This window comes from Zeus faber, assembly GCF_960531495.2.
Source record: "Zeus faber genome assembly, chromosome: 13".
NCBI lineage: Eukaryota > Metazoa > Chordata > Actinopteri > Zeiformes > Zeidae > Zeus > Zeus faber.
The window spans coordinates 25,534,200-25,550,064 of NC_137198.1; the positions used below are offsets into that span (position 1 = coordinate 25,534,200).

Below are 15,865 nucleotides of genomic sequence, written 5' to 3' on the forward strand. Positions count from 1 at the left end.
GCCCCTGTCCAACCGCACAACCTCATAATCGACCTCCTCAACCCGCTGTGTGACCACGAGGGGTCCTTGCCACTTTGGAAGTAATTTAGAGCTAGACGTAGGCAGCAGCAACACTAACACCCTGTCTCCCGGTGCAAATTGCCTGAGCCAAGCCCCTCTGTCGTATGACCGGTACTGACGTTCCTAAGCCTGGAGCAAATTCTGACATGACATGCAATATGCGCCCCAGCGCATGTTGCTTTGCCCACAGGTCCATAACATACTGAACTTCATTCTTACTGGTGCAAGGCCCTTCCTCGCAGTTTTTCTTAATTTGGTCCAGCACCACCCGGTGTCTCCTGCCAAAGAGGTCTTCAAAGGGAGAAAATCCCGTGGAGGCCTGAGGCACCTCTCGCATAGCAAACAACAGAGGGTCCAACCATTTATCCCAATTACGGCTATCGTCATGCATAAACTTACGAACCATGTTCTTCAGTGTTTTATGAAGCCGCTCCACTAGACCGTTGGTCTGGGAGGGGTACACACTGCTCCGAATTAACGGGATGCCTAACAGCTCGTAACGTTCCAGAAGTGTACGTGTTATAAAAGAAGTTCCCTGGTCGGTCAGGATTTCTTTCGTAATCCCAACTCGTGACCTTAAATAGTGCCTGCACCACACTTTTGGCCGTAATACTGCCCAGGGGCACTGCCTCGAAGTATTTACATTTTTCATTTCATTTCAGTTAGACTCTTTTATCCAAAGCGACTTACAATTGTTCAAACACTGACGGACGCAGCCATCAGGAGTATTTAGGGGTTAAGTGTCTTGCTCAAGGACACTACAGCATGCTAGCAGGAAGAGCCTGGGATCGAACCAGCAACCTTTGGATCACTAGACCACCAGCTCTACCGCCTGAGCTACCATCCCCATAAGTACAGCAGGCACTGCGGTCTGACGGCCCAAAGAGGTCCATACCGACTCTTTCCAACGGCGCCTTGATTAGGGGGAGGGGCCTCAACAGCGCTACTAATTGGCACTCTGGACACGTGGTGCACCATTTTACGCACATCTGCCCAAATACCTGGCCAATAGAAGCTGGCCATTATCCGCTGCAGTGTTTTATCGTGTCTGAGGTGAGCCTGGAAAAGCATTTCCCGGCGGCTTTTCAGAACCAACAACTGGGTCATTTCCTCTCCTGACTGAGTGTCACAGCTCAGTCGATATAACCTGTCCATAATCACCAAGAAATACAGGTGAGTGAGTGCGTGTCTGGGCGTACCAACACGCTATCGATTTTAACTACACGCTCAAAGGCCACACATGGGGACTGCTCCAGCGGAAAATCATCCGTGGAGGAGACCACTGGGACGGGGAAGACCCCAGCCTTCACTCCACCGCTCGCGACCCCGTAGCAACCACTAATGACCCCTCAGCATCACCACGCAACACTCACATTTTCCTTTACTTTTTATTTATTTATTTTTTAACCTGTGCTGCTGGCATACAACACAGAGTATTTGTATGCTATTGCATCTCGGACAGAGTTAGTCTGCAAGTGGAGTTCAAGTTCTCAACCTGCAATGCAACTCTTTATTCTTAAATCATCAAACCTGCTGCAATAACTCTGTCCTGTGGATTACCTATAGGATGACAAGAGCACAGTTTTTTGTTATACAAAGCCGCCACCAATCCCCCTCTGTGGAGAACTATTTTACCATGTTTTGTCTACATAATCAACTAATCACTACTCCAAGAGGGGAAGATTCACCACAGGTGAGACAATTAAACACAGAACCAAACAACATTTACACGGAAAAACAAACATTGACAACAGCGTGTATTGAATAACAGAGTTAATCAGGTCCAGGAAAACTGGAACAGCAGTTGGGCACGTGGCCTCTTTCTGTCATAGTTATGGCAGTATATGAGGGAGGAAAGGGGAGGAATGTAACCAGGAGGGTGCTGGGCTGCGTTCGTGAATGCGTTCGTGAATGCGTTCGTGAATGCGTGTGTGCATGCGTCCGTGTGGTTTCCACCGGTGAGTCTGCAGGACTTTTCCCAATTGGTTCTGGTGTATAATGTCAGTATTATGTCGTGGCGCCTCCAAGCAGCGAAAAGGGCCCCGAAGCATGCATAGAAACCCAATGACTGCAGGAAAGCCCCGACAGCCTGCCCAGCAGCCACAGAAGACCCCCAGGCCCCCAGAGAAGCCGGAAGCCTTAAGAGCAACCCCCCTCAGAAGCATAACCCAGTCCCAGGGAGCACGAGGAGACCCTGCACCCCAGGGGCGCACACATACAACCCGCCCCCAGGTGCAGGCGCAGAACCCAGGCCACGGGCGCCAGGCAGGCACCGCAGGCTGGGTGCCAGGCCCTGCGCCGAGTGCCAGACCCTGCGCCGAGTGCCAGGCCCTGCGCCGACAGACCGACACCCAGCCTGAACCACCTGCACCACAGGCGGGCCGGCGGCACGCCCACCCATGCCCCACGCAAGGGCGAGGCCTGCCCCACTGCAGCCAACCAGACGCCCCCCACCGGCCGGGGGCCCCAAGCACCCATCCACGTAGCAGAGTGTGCTCAGCGCGGGGCACCCAGATGTTAGCCCCCCTCCCAATGCCAGCCGGTTGCAGATATATGGGCCCTCCACCACCCGGGGCACCCACAGCAGAGGAGCTGCACATCGGGAGCAAAGGCCGACAGCCACCCCACACACCCCAACAAACACCCACAACAGCAAGCAGCCCCCCAAGGGCCCCAGAAGGCACCCGGTGGTGCTCTCCCTAGCCCCGCCAGGTCGCAGCACACCTTAATCCTCAAGGAGCAAGCCGCCAGGACTCCTGCCCAGCCAGCGGGGGGTCCCCTCAGACAACCACGCCCCCACACCGACCCGCCAGTGACCCGCCAGCCCGGAAGACCCCAGTGCATAGTGTGTGGCAATTGCAGTTAATATTGGTGTGTGGGGGTGCAACTCCTCCAAGCAAGTCAAACTCGAAGCACACGCACACCTCCTGCCCCGCAGACCCTGGTCTGGTGGAGTGTTGTTCGGAGTAGGATTGGTGTGCGAGTCTATGTGTTCTAAGCTAATATGAGTGGGATTAAGATTTCGGGACTGACGAGAAGCATGCTGGGGCAGGAGCCTGACGGGGAAGATGGCAGCTGCCCGCCACATCCCCGCCCACATAGCTAGCACCCAACCCATCCCACAAGCCCTAGGCCTATTGTGTGGTGTATGTACTGAGTATGAGTTTTGGCACATGGAGAGAAAGGTGAGGCGCAACCAGATCAACGCAGGGGCGCAGCAGGCTGGGAAGCGGCCACACGGACTCCCCCCAGACCCGACCACGCCCTAGCATGCCCACCTCCCTTACCTGGAGGCACCCAACCTACAGCAACCAGCCACGGGCGCAGAGCGGCCTGCCATGTGCCTCCCCCAGGCCGGGCAACTCCACGCCCTCAGGCCCCTGGTCAGCCCCTTGCTGCTGAGCATGTGGACCACAGAACAAATGGCGGCAGATGGCCCCCTCCACCCACAGCCTGCCCCCCCAGCAACGAGGTCCCCGCGTGCCAAGAGCGCCAGAGAGCAGAGACCCCGGCAGCTTGGTGTGACGACAGGAATCCGCCCCCCACCGAAGGAGGCCACACGATAAGCCCTGCACCGAGCACAACATTCACATTTTCCTGCAGACTGTGAGCACACTCCCCCAGCCTCCCTTAGTAAAGTGTCAAACCCTGGCCATTCCGTACCTAAAATGAGGGAGCGCGACAGGCGACAACTAACCACAGCTTTCATCTTATTATTTTTCCCCTTTTAACAAAATTCAAGCTGCACCATCGGATACGTTTTAATATCCCCATGCACACACCGAATCTCCACACTTCCACCATAGCCCCAGGTCAAACCAGGCATTGCTGGACCATCTTCTGAGAACAGCCAGATTCCACCAAAGCCTGATGTCTATCCCCTTGTACTCTGCCGTTAAGTTGTAGGTCCCTTCCCGACCGGGGGAGGGGCCCGTCAGACCAGCAACCCAAACCACCTGATGGATGGTTTGGGTCTCTGACGGGTGGTTTGGGTTCCCATGGGCATGGGTCCTAGGGGCAGACCCCCAGACATTCTCCTCTGGGTTGGGGACATGGCGAATTCTGCATCGGTCCTTGGGCCAGATGCAACAGACCCCCGGACAATCTCCTCCAGGACGCCAGAGTAAACAAAAGGTTTGTTGGCCAAAACGTGAAAATAAATCAATATTTGAAGAATCAGAGTCCGGATCCGTGTGCCTCGTGATCTGGTCCGCAGGAACACGTCTACTGCACCACACGATCCCTAGCGCAAGACAAAACAACACATAAAAAACTCTCCCAGCTGGGTCCAACCCATCAGCGCTAATGAGGATAATGAGAGATTAGGCGACCCGGTACAGTTGCGCCACGGTGGGAAGAAGCCAGCGCCATCACCTGCAGACCGTGGCTTGACCACTCCCCCTCGTCCACCACAAATATGTTCTCTGGTTAGGGCTGGGTAATATATTGTAAGATTATTGTACTATGATATTATTAGACTAGATTTTGTAAATATCGCCCAGTGCTTGAATGCTCAACATTAATAAGCCAAGGATCTACGCAGTAAGGGTAACCCAGCTTCTTCTATGGCTCACATGGTGGCGGGAATATGAAATATAAATAGTCTCAGGTCATTCAATCGTGGCCGCTTATCTACTTTGTGCGATTGAATTTGAACACGACGCGATACAGCTTACAAACAATTACTTTTTGTCTCCCTTGATTATATCTTTATTTGATATACTCTTTGCCATTTTCCAGCGGGCAGTGTTGTGGTGTCACTCAAGTCAGCGATCTGCAAATCCAATCTCGAAAAAACATGGAAAAGTTCATTTCACTGTTCCAAGATCAAGGCATGTCAATTTGACTTAATTGTTTTTTGCGTTTGATGATGCTTTCAAATCGTCCACTTAGATTTTTCGGAAGAGCCCAATTGAACTCACGTTAAATTCAAGATAGTCCCAAAATGACACAAATTTCTCAACTTGCACTACTGCAACAGCACTGAATCCAGTTAGTAATTGGGATTGCCCCTAACGTGTGCTATCCGAATAGGCAACTGCTAGCCACAGTAACCTAACCGTACGCTCACAGCAGAAGCAATTTTATCGCTTCTGTACGCTCTATCGCCAAAGAGCTGTCGCTTCTAGCTCATACCACAATCGATCGCTGTCGCTTGTGGGCGTTCAACTCATCGCTTTATGTGCACATAGCTGCATTCATTTATTTAGATGCTGTTTGCAAATATATTTATTTTTAAGTGACACGGTTATTTTTTACATTTATTTATATTTGTTTATAAAATATAATATATTACTATATGCAACATTACCCACCACTCCTGTTCCTCTCTTTCCCTTTCTTTCTCTCCCTTCTGTAGGTGGCCCTAAGGTTCTTCCATTTTCTCTTGCAGTCTTCAACTAATGATAGAAAAATACAATAACAAAACATCCAAAGCAACCTTCTGTCTCTCACTTTGAGGATGTACTCAGCAACAACATTAAAACCACTGACAGGTGAAATGAATAACATTGTTATCTCGGTCCAAGGGCAGGGTGGGATATATTAGGCCGCAAGTGAACAGTCAGTTTTCTTGAAGTTGATGTGTTGGAAGCAGGAAAAATGGGCAAGCGTAAGGATCTGAGTGACTTTGAAAAGTCGACTGGGTCAGAGCATCTCCAAACGGCAGGTCTTGTGGGGTGTTCCCAGTATGCAGTGGTTAGTGCCAACCAAAAGTGGTCCAAGGAAGGACAACTTGTGAATCAGTGACAGCGTCGTGGGCGCCCAAGGCTCATTGATGCGTTTCAAGAGTGTAGGCTAGCCCATCGGGCCCGATCCCACAGAAGAACTATTATAACACAAATGTATGTAAAAGGTAATGCTGGCTCTTATAGAAAGGTGTCAGAACACACAATGCATCACAGCTTTCTGCGTATGCGGCTGCATAGCCACAGACTGGTCAGAGTGCCAATGCTAGCCCCTGTCCACCGCCAAAAGTGCCTACAATGGGAACGTGAGCGTCAGAACTGGACCATGGAGCAATGGAAGAAGGTGGCGTGGTTACATCATGTGGATGGTCAGGTGCGTGTGCGTTCTTTACCAGGGGACGAGATAGCACTAGGATGCACTATGGGAAGAAGGCAAGCCGGCGTAGGCAGTGTGATGCTCTGGGTAATGTTCTGCTGGGAAACCTTGGGTCCTGGATTCATGTGGATGTTACTTTGACACGTGGCACCTACCTAAACATTGTTGTAGACCAAGTACACCCCTTCATGGCAACAGTATTCCCTGATGGCAGTGGCCTCTTTCAGCAGGATATTGCACCCTGCCACCCTGCAAAAACTGTTCAGGAATGGTTTGAGGAACATCACAAAGAGGTCAAAGTATCAACTTGGCCTCCAAATTCCTCAGATCTCAATTGACCATCTGTGGGATGTGCTGGAACAACTAGCCCGATCCATGGGGGCCCCACCTCGCAAATTACAGGACTTAAAGGATCTGCTGCTAACGACTTGGTGGTAGATAACACAGGACACCTTCAGAGGTCTTGTGGAGTCCATGCCTCGACAGGTCAGTTTGTTTTGGCGGCACAAGGGGGACCTGCACAATATTAGGCAGGTGGTTTTAATGTTGTGGCGTATTGCTGTGTAGTTGGGTAAATTGTTATATATGTATATTTACATTTTATTCCTGACTGATTAACTTCTCAAAAAATATTCCCATGCGTTCTGACCATGTGATTTATGCTACATGACATACTGTACATGGAAAATGTTTTTAATCAAACATATGGAAGTACAGGGACAGAGATCGAACTTGGACTTTCACATTTTTACTTCAGTGCATGTAATAAACATCACCAGGAATCCCAAACTACCTCTCAAATCTTCTACCAGGCATTGTGTTTTTTTTATTTAATAAATGAACGAAGTAAATGAACAGAGTCAAATCATAAAGTACGAAGAAACATGCTCCTGCAACAAGAAGCTTCTCCTCCATTTTGGGAACAAAAGTTTAGTAGGAAGTAAAAGGTTTGGTAGGAACCAAACTCAAGGGTTTTTTAGAGGACAGCCCAGCAGAAATTCATTATCGCTGTTTCACATTGCAGCTAATTAGCATAAAGCCGAAAGCCATTCAACTTTCTTCCGTCGCTTATTCTCTGAGGTTGCATTTTTTTTTTCCCGCTCCTCATTCCCATCTACCATTGGAAGTAAATGACTTCTAGCTCCTTTGCCGCTGCATGGCTCTTCTGGAGTGAGCGTACGGTGAGCAGTAGTTTCTCCTTAATTTCCTCCTTGACATTAGTCAGACAGTCAATCAGAAGGATCTTCTACCGAAAGAATCCATTCATAACTCCCTCATCTCTGGCCAGATTGTAACCACCAATGGCTCCTTTGACACCTTAGCCAGCTATGTATCCCATAGTGTATTTGAGTCGTTTAAGGTCGAATCTAGTCTGCAGCTGAATTCCCAATGTGATCCATTGAAGTTCAGAAGGGTTGTTTCATGGTTTGGCGTCAGGGACTTCAACGTCAACTATTGTCAACATAGTAGTGAGTAGCATCCAACTACTTTTGGTTGTTTGGTATGAAAGGGGTTGTTATTTCAAAGTTATCAAACCAATATTCATCTAAGTACTTGCAAATCAAAGCCCACAATCTGTACTTTAACCTCATGGTAATCATTTGATTGTTCATCAAAACAGAGTAGAGAAAATGTGTTGCTGTCCAATTATTTATGCTCATCTCTATCTATCTATCCCCCAGCTTTATAATAGTGTGTGTGTGTGTGTGTGTGTGTGTGTGTGTGTGTGTGTGTGTGTGTGTGTGTGTGTGTGTGTGTGTGTGTGTGTGTGTGTGTGTGTGTGTGTGTGTGTGTGTGTGTGTGTGTGTGTGTGTGTGTGTGTGTGCCGCTGTACTGCCGTGCCAAGCGGTTACCAGAAGTGACTGCTGTGTTTGGCCTGCTCGACCGCTAGACGGCTGAATGCCTCCTTTCTTGCGCCCCTCTGAGCACGAAGGCACAGCTCCCTGCCTCAGGACGTCCCTGCCCCGAAAAACACACACACACACACACACACACACATACACACACACACACACACACACACACACAGTGAGCAAGGCATGCTAGGAGATTCCGGATGTATTGCCCTCAACACGGAGCCGTCGCCCACGTAAAACCGTATCGACAGTTGTTGACATCTGCTGAACAGCGGCCGTAAAAAATGTAGATACACCAGCTGTCACACATTGAGACACCGAGTCCGACGTGCGCTCACTCCATCACGTTTGATGGATGAACAATCATACACACACACACTAGAGTTACTTGATCACCTCATTTGCACTTTTTCTGTCCCCCCCCCCCCCCCCCCCCCCACGCGCCGACCCCCTCCTCTCCTGAGCTCATTAGCACCTGCCGCTGATGGGGGGGAAGATGGCAGGATGGAAGGAGTTGTCGGAGATGGGTGGGTGTTTTTTTTTTTTTTTTTTGGGGGGGTGGGTGATTGATACTGCCGGGGGGACGATCTCCTCCCTCCTGACAGACAGCATTTGTAAAACATCTCCCGCTCGGCTGCCCGGGACCAGTGATTCACCAGCACACGGAGAGATGGATAGATAGTAGATAGATGGTTGGATATATAGATAGTAGAAAGACACATGGATAGATGGATACATAGTAGAAAGACTGATCTCTCTCTCTCTCTCTCTCTCTCTCTCTCTCTCTCTCTCTGAGGACAGGTTGTAACCGCTCTGGACACCCAGCGTGACATAGCGGTGCACAACATTTGAGCCGCTGGACAGGCCGCGGTTCTTAGCCTTGCACGCGTGCACATGCACACTATCGCAGATCTGTGCAAGGCTACCTACGCTGGATGGCGAAGCAGAGGGGAGGGATAATGGAACAGAACACTCAGGACAAGGGGCGTGGTAAGGGGGCGTAACACATCGGCGAGATGGCATCGGTTGCTATGCAACTGGGCACCGCAGCTATTTATAAACCATCCCCCTTGTCCCCCCTTTTCCTTTTTTTCCCTTCTCCTCCCTAAGCTCCCCGACTGCTGATCAGGACCTGGAGATTGAAAACACAGCTTCACAATGTGTGTGTGTGTGTGTGTGTCTGTCTGAGTGAGTGTGCGGTGGGGGGTTCTTAGTATTTAGCTGCGTGTCATTGTGCTCATTACAATAAGCTCCATCAGACGTGGTTAATTTCAGGCTGAGCTTTGGTGTTTGGCTCATAAGACTCGAGGCAAATGTGTTGGGTATTTTTGCACTTTCCTGTCTTGTCATTTGCTCGGTTCAGTACAGTGGAACCCAAACTACCAGCGGTTTCAACCCGGTACCGTTTTAAATTATTTATTATTTTTTCCCCTCAAATTAATGAGAAGGAAAACCACTCTGACTCATTTTTTAAATATTAAAAATTCTCTTGAACGGACGTTAAGATTTCTCTGCAGTGCACGAGGTTGCGAACCACCGCTCTGATGATTTGACCCCCACCCCCTCCCGGTCGCGTGTCCCTAACTTCTAGCCCCCGCTGAAGACGTCTGCCCATTAAAACATAGACACACACACATTGACTCACGCAGGTGGCGATCGGCATCGCGGTGCAATGAAATGAAACACGGCAGACAATGGATGTGATTGAGAAGCAAAATAAGACTGCGTTATTGAATTTTAATAACATCTTTAAGGGGGGGCGACTTTAAACACGCAATTACCTGGCGTGTGTGTGTGTGTGTGTGTGTGTGTGTGTGTGTGTGTGTGTGTGTGTGTGTGTGTGTGTGTGTGTGTGTGTGTGTGTGTGTGTGTGTGTGTGTGTGTGTGTGTGTGTGTGTGTGTCTTTGTCTTTTAGTTAATGTCCTCTCTCCGTGTGGGAAGGGGTCGGGCGCGAGGAGCCGGTGGCTGGCTCATCAGAGTCCACGCGGCGGCTGAAAGATGGTTCTAAGTGCCTATCAGCGCACCCAACCCTGTCTGGATGGATCCCTCCTGTCGCACGGCAGCGGGCTCCTTCCATATGGAGAGGGGCCTAATTATCCCCCGGCAAAGGCTGAATCAACATTTGATTATTACCTCCCTAAGGCTGCGCCCGAAAGACTCCATTCACAGGGCCACTTCCACGTCTTCCTCTCATAATCAACAATAGCTGTTATTTTCTAATGATAAGCTTAATGTCTTGCTCGGAGCGCAGCCCCCAAGAAGCGTCGTCTCGGGAGAGAGGGAGACGTCTGAGAGTCGTCTGTGCGCCAATGACGGCGCTGCTAGTATAATGGTGTCGATGATTTCCTTTTTGTTTTAATATCTGAATTTATAGGGAAATCTGTTCAGGCAGTTTGGGGGCACATTTTGATGGCCCTCGTAGTGTTTTAGTCGGGTGGAGCTCAACAAAAGATAAGGATGGGTTATCTGTCGAATCTGAACTTGAAGCCGAGGAAGTCGTATTTGTAGGTCTCCTTATGAGAAAGCCCTGGAGCTTATGTTTTGTCAGGGTTTATTTATGCTCAGCACAGCTGTTCAAAGAGCAGGAATTTTAAAATCTGCATGTTAGTCGATATTGTATGAGACTAGCTATCGGCAGGGATTTTGGTTGTCGCAATACAGTAAAGTAATGCAGCGCCCTGAAGTTCTGAGACTGTTCGAGGTGTTTTAATCAAGGCCTCTACCTGGTTGGACAATACCATATTCACTATCCCCAATGAAGATGAGCTGATGAAGCCATCCCTAAAATATTGTGAAATTATCTATTTTCCGGCATTTGTCGGAATTGTGATATTTGATGATCCCAGATCATTCTTGCGCAGCTGTCGTTATCTTCAAGATCTTTCTTACCTTAAATATTAATCCTGTTAAAAAAAATGTGACCGACAAAATTCTGATTATTGTCTTCTTCGATCTCTCCTCCATAGCCAACGTAATTTAGCGGAAATCACAGAGCTGATCCACACGGCCTTCCTGGTGCACCGCGGGATCGTCGACCTGAAAGAGTGGACCAACTCTGACGGCCCGCTGAAGGACATGCAGTTCGGCAACAAGATGGCCATCCTGAGCGGCGACTTTCTGCTCGCCAACGCCTGCACTGGACTGGCCCAGCTGAACAACACCAAGGTACTGTATTCCACACCCTCGCGGCACAGTGGTTGAAAATGAGAACAATTTATAATGGAAACTAGCTTTTGTGTTGCAAGATCAAAATTGAAAGGCCGCACCAATTCATCAGTTTCAACCAGAAAAGCTGCTCTGTGAAGCACCAGAACAAGTCGTACTCTGGAAGTGACAAATATACATAGTGATGAAAGAGGAACGAGAGAAAGTTTGACTCTTTTTTTGAGATCCGGTTCTTGACGAATAATTTGGTAAAAAGAGTCTTTTGATTTGTCAACTCTTTGTTCGTTTGGTTCAGTCGGTGTAACACACGGTGAGCAAGAGAGGACTTCCAGACAATTAATGAGCGTCGGGAGAGTCTGTTCCGCTCTGAGTTGTAAATGTAATTCTCACTATATATTTTGGTTGAATACAAAGAGTAAATCAGTCACATTCAATATGAAATGTGAGGAACGCCTTGGCTTTTTCCTCCCTTGGACTTAAATTTTATTCTCAATAATTATTCTCAGTTTGTGAATCAAATGACTCTTGAGTCATTCAGAAGATTTGTTTGCTACGAATTAATCGCTCGCGAGTCTGCCATCACTATCATTCGACCATAATAATAAGCACGGTTCTCCATTTTTCTGATATTTTTAGTGTTTAACAGGTTAATGGTATAGTGCCGTGGTGTTGTTTCATTGTGGGGAAAAAAAAAGTATGGCTTGGAAGAATAAAGGTTGCGAAACACTGCTCCATTCCATCATCGATCGTATTTGTTTTCTCTAAACCTCTTTTGATACCCGTAACAGGCCATACTTGAAGTCTTGTTTGGCAAATACCAATTTCCGTGCCTCAAGCTTTTAGTGTTTGGAGTCTTTGTATAGAGGTTTCAATTGTCTTCACCCTCCCATCTAAACATCTTTTAGAACAGGGCTCGGGAACCTTTTGGCTGGGAGAGCCATAAAAGACAAATATTTCTAAATGTATTTCCTTGTGAGCTATATAATATTTAATAAAATTGAATGCAACTTAATGCGTGTATTTTTTAAGTAAGACATACATTTTTTACGTATAAAACATCTGAGTACTTGAAAAAGCGAGAAATAATACATTTCTCTTTATTCTTCTTAATAATGTTGTTGTTAACCTGTAGCTTACCAATAATAAATGAAATACTTTTTACCATTTATGTGACTTGTGGTGCTGCATGTTTATGCTGATGGCCTTGTAGTCTGCTTCATACGTAGTGAGGTTAAGCTTCATGCAGGCGTGAGCGTAGGTTGCTCTTAATGTTTCTCAGATGCCAGAAAGACTGCTCACATGCGTATGTAGAGCCAAACATGGTCAATACGGCAATACTCACACGCTGCATTGTGTGCTATGTGACGGGAAGCTCGTTCCAAGTTTTAAGAATCAGCTGCTCTTCAGGTTCAAGTTAAAGAGATTATTTGTCACATACATATTAAGTTTTTTCCATTTCTGTCTTGTGTTCAGCTGATTGGTCCGACTCGAGGCAGGGAGTTTTCTTAATGTTCGTCTGTCTTACAGAGGGGATCGGCGTGTGTGTGTGTGTGTGTGTGTGTGTGTGTGTGTGTGTGTGTGTGTGTGTGTGTGTGTGTGTGTGTGTGTGTGTGTGTGTGTGTGTGTGTGTGTGTGTGTGTGTGTGTGTGTGTGTGTGTATACATATATATATATATGTATGTATGTATATTTACACACACACAGACAGTAGAAATCTGTGTTCAGCACGTGTGCTTGTGTGTGGTGATAACATGCATGCCACAGGTCCATATCTGGTGGGTAAACTGGTAACCTGCCGCTGATAGATTCTGTCAGTGCCGTCCACTGACAGAATGTGGTTTGCCCTGAGTGAATGAAAATAGCCATGTGAGTACCCCCCCTTCTCCGTTCCGTCAGCTGGACCAAAACCATATCTCCTTCCCTCTTGTACTATGGCTTTCCTAAATGGCTACAAGAGACACTCTAACCCTTCCAAAAATGTAAGAATGTATCGAAGAATGGGCAGTTTTTTTGTGAACCATTTTGACTCCTGGTCAGCCGAGTCGACAATGCCGCCCGAAGCCGTCGCTCTATTTCTGCGGTTGGAATATAAAGTGGCCGGGTACAAAAGTGACACTGCTGTTCCACCGGAGGAACTTTGTGAAATCTGAATAACAAAGGTGGACCGGACTTTGCTGGACTTTAGCCAGATTCTCCCACATTCAACTTTGAGAACATCTACGTAGTCGGAGCCCAAACCCGGTCTTGATGTCCGCCTGACTTTTTAGCCGTTAAGGTGGATTTGTCAGACTACGGTCCCTTCAGCTTTGATTCATTATCTTTTTTTCTTCTTATAAGCGTGATTTATTTTATTAAAATTTTTTAAGGCACAAAGAGTGATGGAGATTATGTGTCGCGGCCTTGAGAGGAATCCTATGCCACTACTTGTATAAATGGTAAAGTAATCTCAGCCCGTGGCTCGGGTTTCCCCCTCTCCCTCGCAGACCTGTCGGCAAAACACGATCTGGCTGGACCCGGGAACGGAGTAAGGGAGAGCCGGGGCTAGGGGCTTATCTGATACTTTCCAAAAAAAGACCCCTTCCCCGCACACACACACACACTCCACCCCCCACCCCCACCACCACCGACTTCTCAAGCCTAGCAGAGACACCACATCTGGTAATACTGTAGGCACATTGTCCTTCTAGGTCTGCGGGTAGAAGCTCACGTTTCCTCAATATTTTTCCCCCGGCGGCTTCGGTTACCCAGAGGGCACTGGGAGTCTGAGGGAATGGAGCGACGAGGCCTCGGCAGACTCCCCTTTTTTTTTTTTTTTTTTTTTTTTTTTTTTTTTTCTTACAGATGAGCCAAGGGTGTCTGGTATGAAGCCCAAGGAGTTCTAAATTTAACCTTGTCCATGTGCGCTGATCAGCCACAACATTAAAACCACCTACCTAATATTGTGTAGGTCCCCCTCGTGCCGCCGAAACAGTTCCGACCCGCCAGAACATTGTCTAGGTAGGTTGGTACGTGATGAAAGTAACTTCCATATGAACAGTAGAACGTTGCCCAGAGCATCACTCTGCCTCCACACTGCTTGACTTCTTCCCATAGTGCATCCGGGTGTCATCTCTTCCCCAGGTGAACGACGCACACGCTTCCACATGATGTAAAAGAAAACATGGTTCATCAGACCCGGCCACCTTCTTCCATTGCTCCATGGTGCATTTCTGACGCTCACGTGCCCATTGTAGGAACTTTGGGAGGTGGACGGGGGTCAGCATGCATTGTGTGTTCTGGCACCTTTCTATCATAGCAGCATTAACTTTTTCAGCAGTTTGTGCCACAGCAGCTCTTCTGTAGGATCAGACCAGACGGGCTGGGCTTCACTCCCCAGGCACATCAATGAGCCTTGGGCGTCCGTGACCCTGTTGCTGGTTGGCCTTCCTTGGACCACTTAGTGCATACCAGGAACCCCACAGGACCTGCCGTATTGGGGATGCTGATCCAGTCTTCTAGACATCACAATTTGTCATCACCATTTTTCCTGCTACCAACACATCAACTTCAATAACTCACTGTTCGGGGCCCCCCGGTGGCTCACCAGGTAGAGCGCTCGATAGTCCTTACCGTAGCAGCCCGGGTTCGATTCCAGCATGTGGTCATTTGCTGATGTCATCATCTCTCTCTTTCCCCTGCCTTCCCTTTCTCCCCACACTGTCACGACCAAATAAAGCATGAAAATGCCCAAAAAAATGAACTGACTGTTCACTTGCTGTCATGTACTCACTTAATTACCTACCTGTTTAATAACTGTTTGGACTTACAACTTACTTACCAGTCTGTATTGTGCTCCGCGTACAATACTGCGGTGTCTCAGCATCAAGCATCGCATTGCGCGTCACCCTTTATATACACTATACTGTATATACTATATACAGTGGAGGAAATAATTATTTGATCCCTCACTGATTTAAGTTTGCCCACTGACAAAGAAATGAACGGTCTATAATTTTAGTGGTCCTTTTTGGTAGGTTTATTATAACAGTGACAGACAGAATATCAAAAGGAAAATCCAGAAAATCACATTTAAAAAATAGATATAAATTATTTAGCATTTCATTGAGTGAAATAAGTATTTGATCCCCTACCAACCATAAAGAATTCTGGCTCCCACAGATTAGTCCTCTCGCTTTAAGAAAGTACTCCTAATCGCAACTCGTTACCTGTATAAAGGACACCTGTCTCAACTTGTTACTTGTATAAAAGACACCTGTCCACAGAATCAATCAATCACACTCCAACCTCTCCATCATGGGCAAGACCAAAGAGCTGTCTAAGGACATCAGGGACAAGATTGTAGACCTGCACAAGGCCAGAATGGGCTACAAGACCATTGGCAAGAAGCTGGGTGAGAAGAAGACAACTGTTGGAGCAATTATTCGAAAATGGAAGAAACACAAAATGACCGTCAATCTCCCTCGGTCTGGGGCTCCACGCGAGATCTCACCTTGTGGGGTATCAATGATCATGAGAAAGGTGAGGGATCAGCCCAGAACTACACAGGGGGAGCTTGTTAATGATCTCAAGGCAGCTGGGACCACAGTCACCAAGAAAACCATTGGTAACACACTACGCCATAATGGATTAAAATCCTGAAGCGCCCGTGAGGTCCCCCTGCTCAAGAAGGGACATGTACAGGCCTGTCTGAACTTTACCAATGAGCACCTGAATGATTCAGA

The 15,865-nt window shown here is 47.9% G+C and overlaps 1 protein-coding gene across 2 annotated transcripts in view; it reads left to right on the forward strand.

Annotated features, from left to right (window-relative positions):
• Window positions 1–15,865, forward strand: part of pdss2 (prenyl (decaprenyl) diphosphate synthase, subunit 2) — a 50,144-nt gene that overhangs the window by 19,894 nt on the left and 14,385 nt on the right. For both annotated transcript variants that reach the window (XM_080012310.1, XM_080012311.1), the window contains exon 3: window positions 10,946–11,144. In XM_080012310.1, the coding sequence (XP_079868436.1) occupies window positions 10,946–11,144 (199 nt within the window). The remainder of the gene's footprint in view (window positions 1–10,945; window positions 11,145–15,865) is intronic.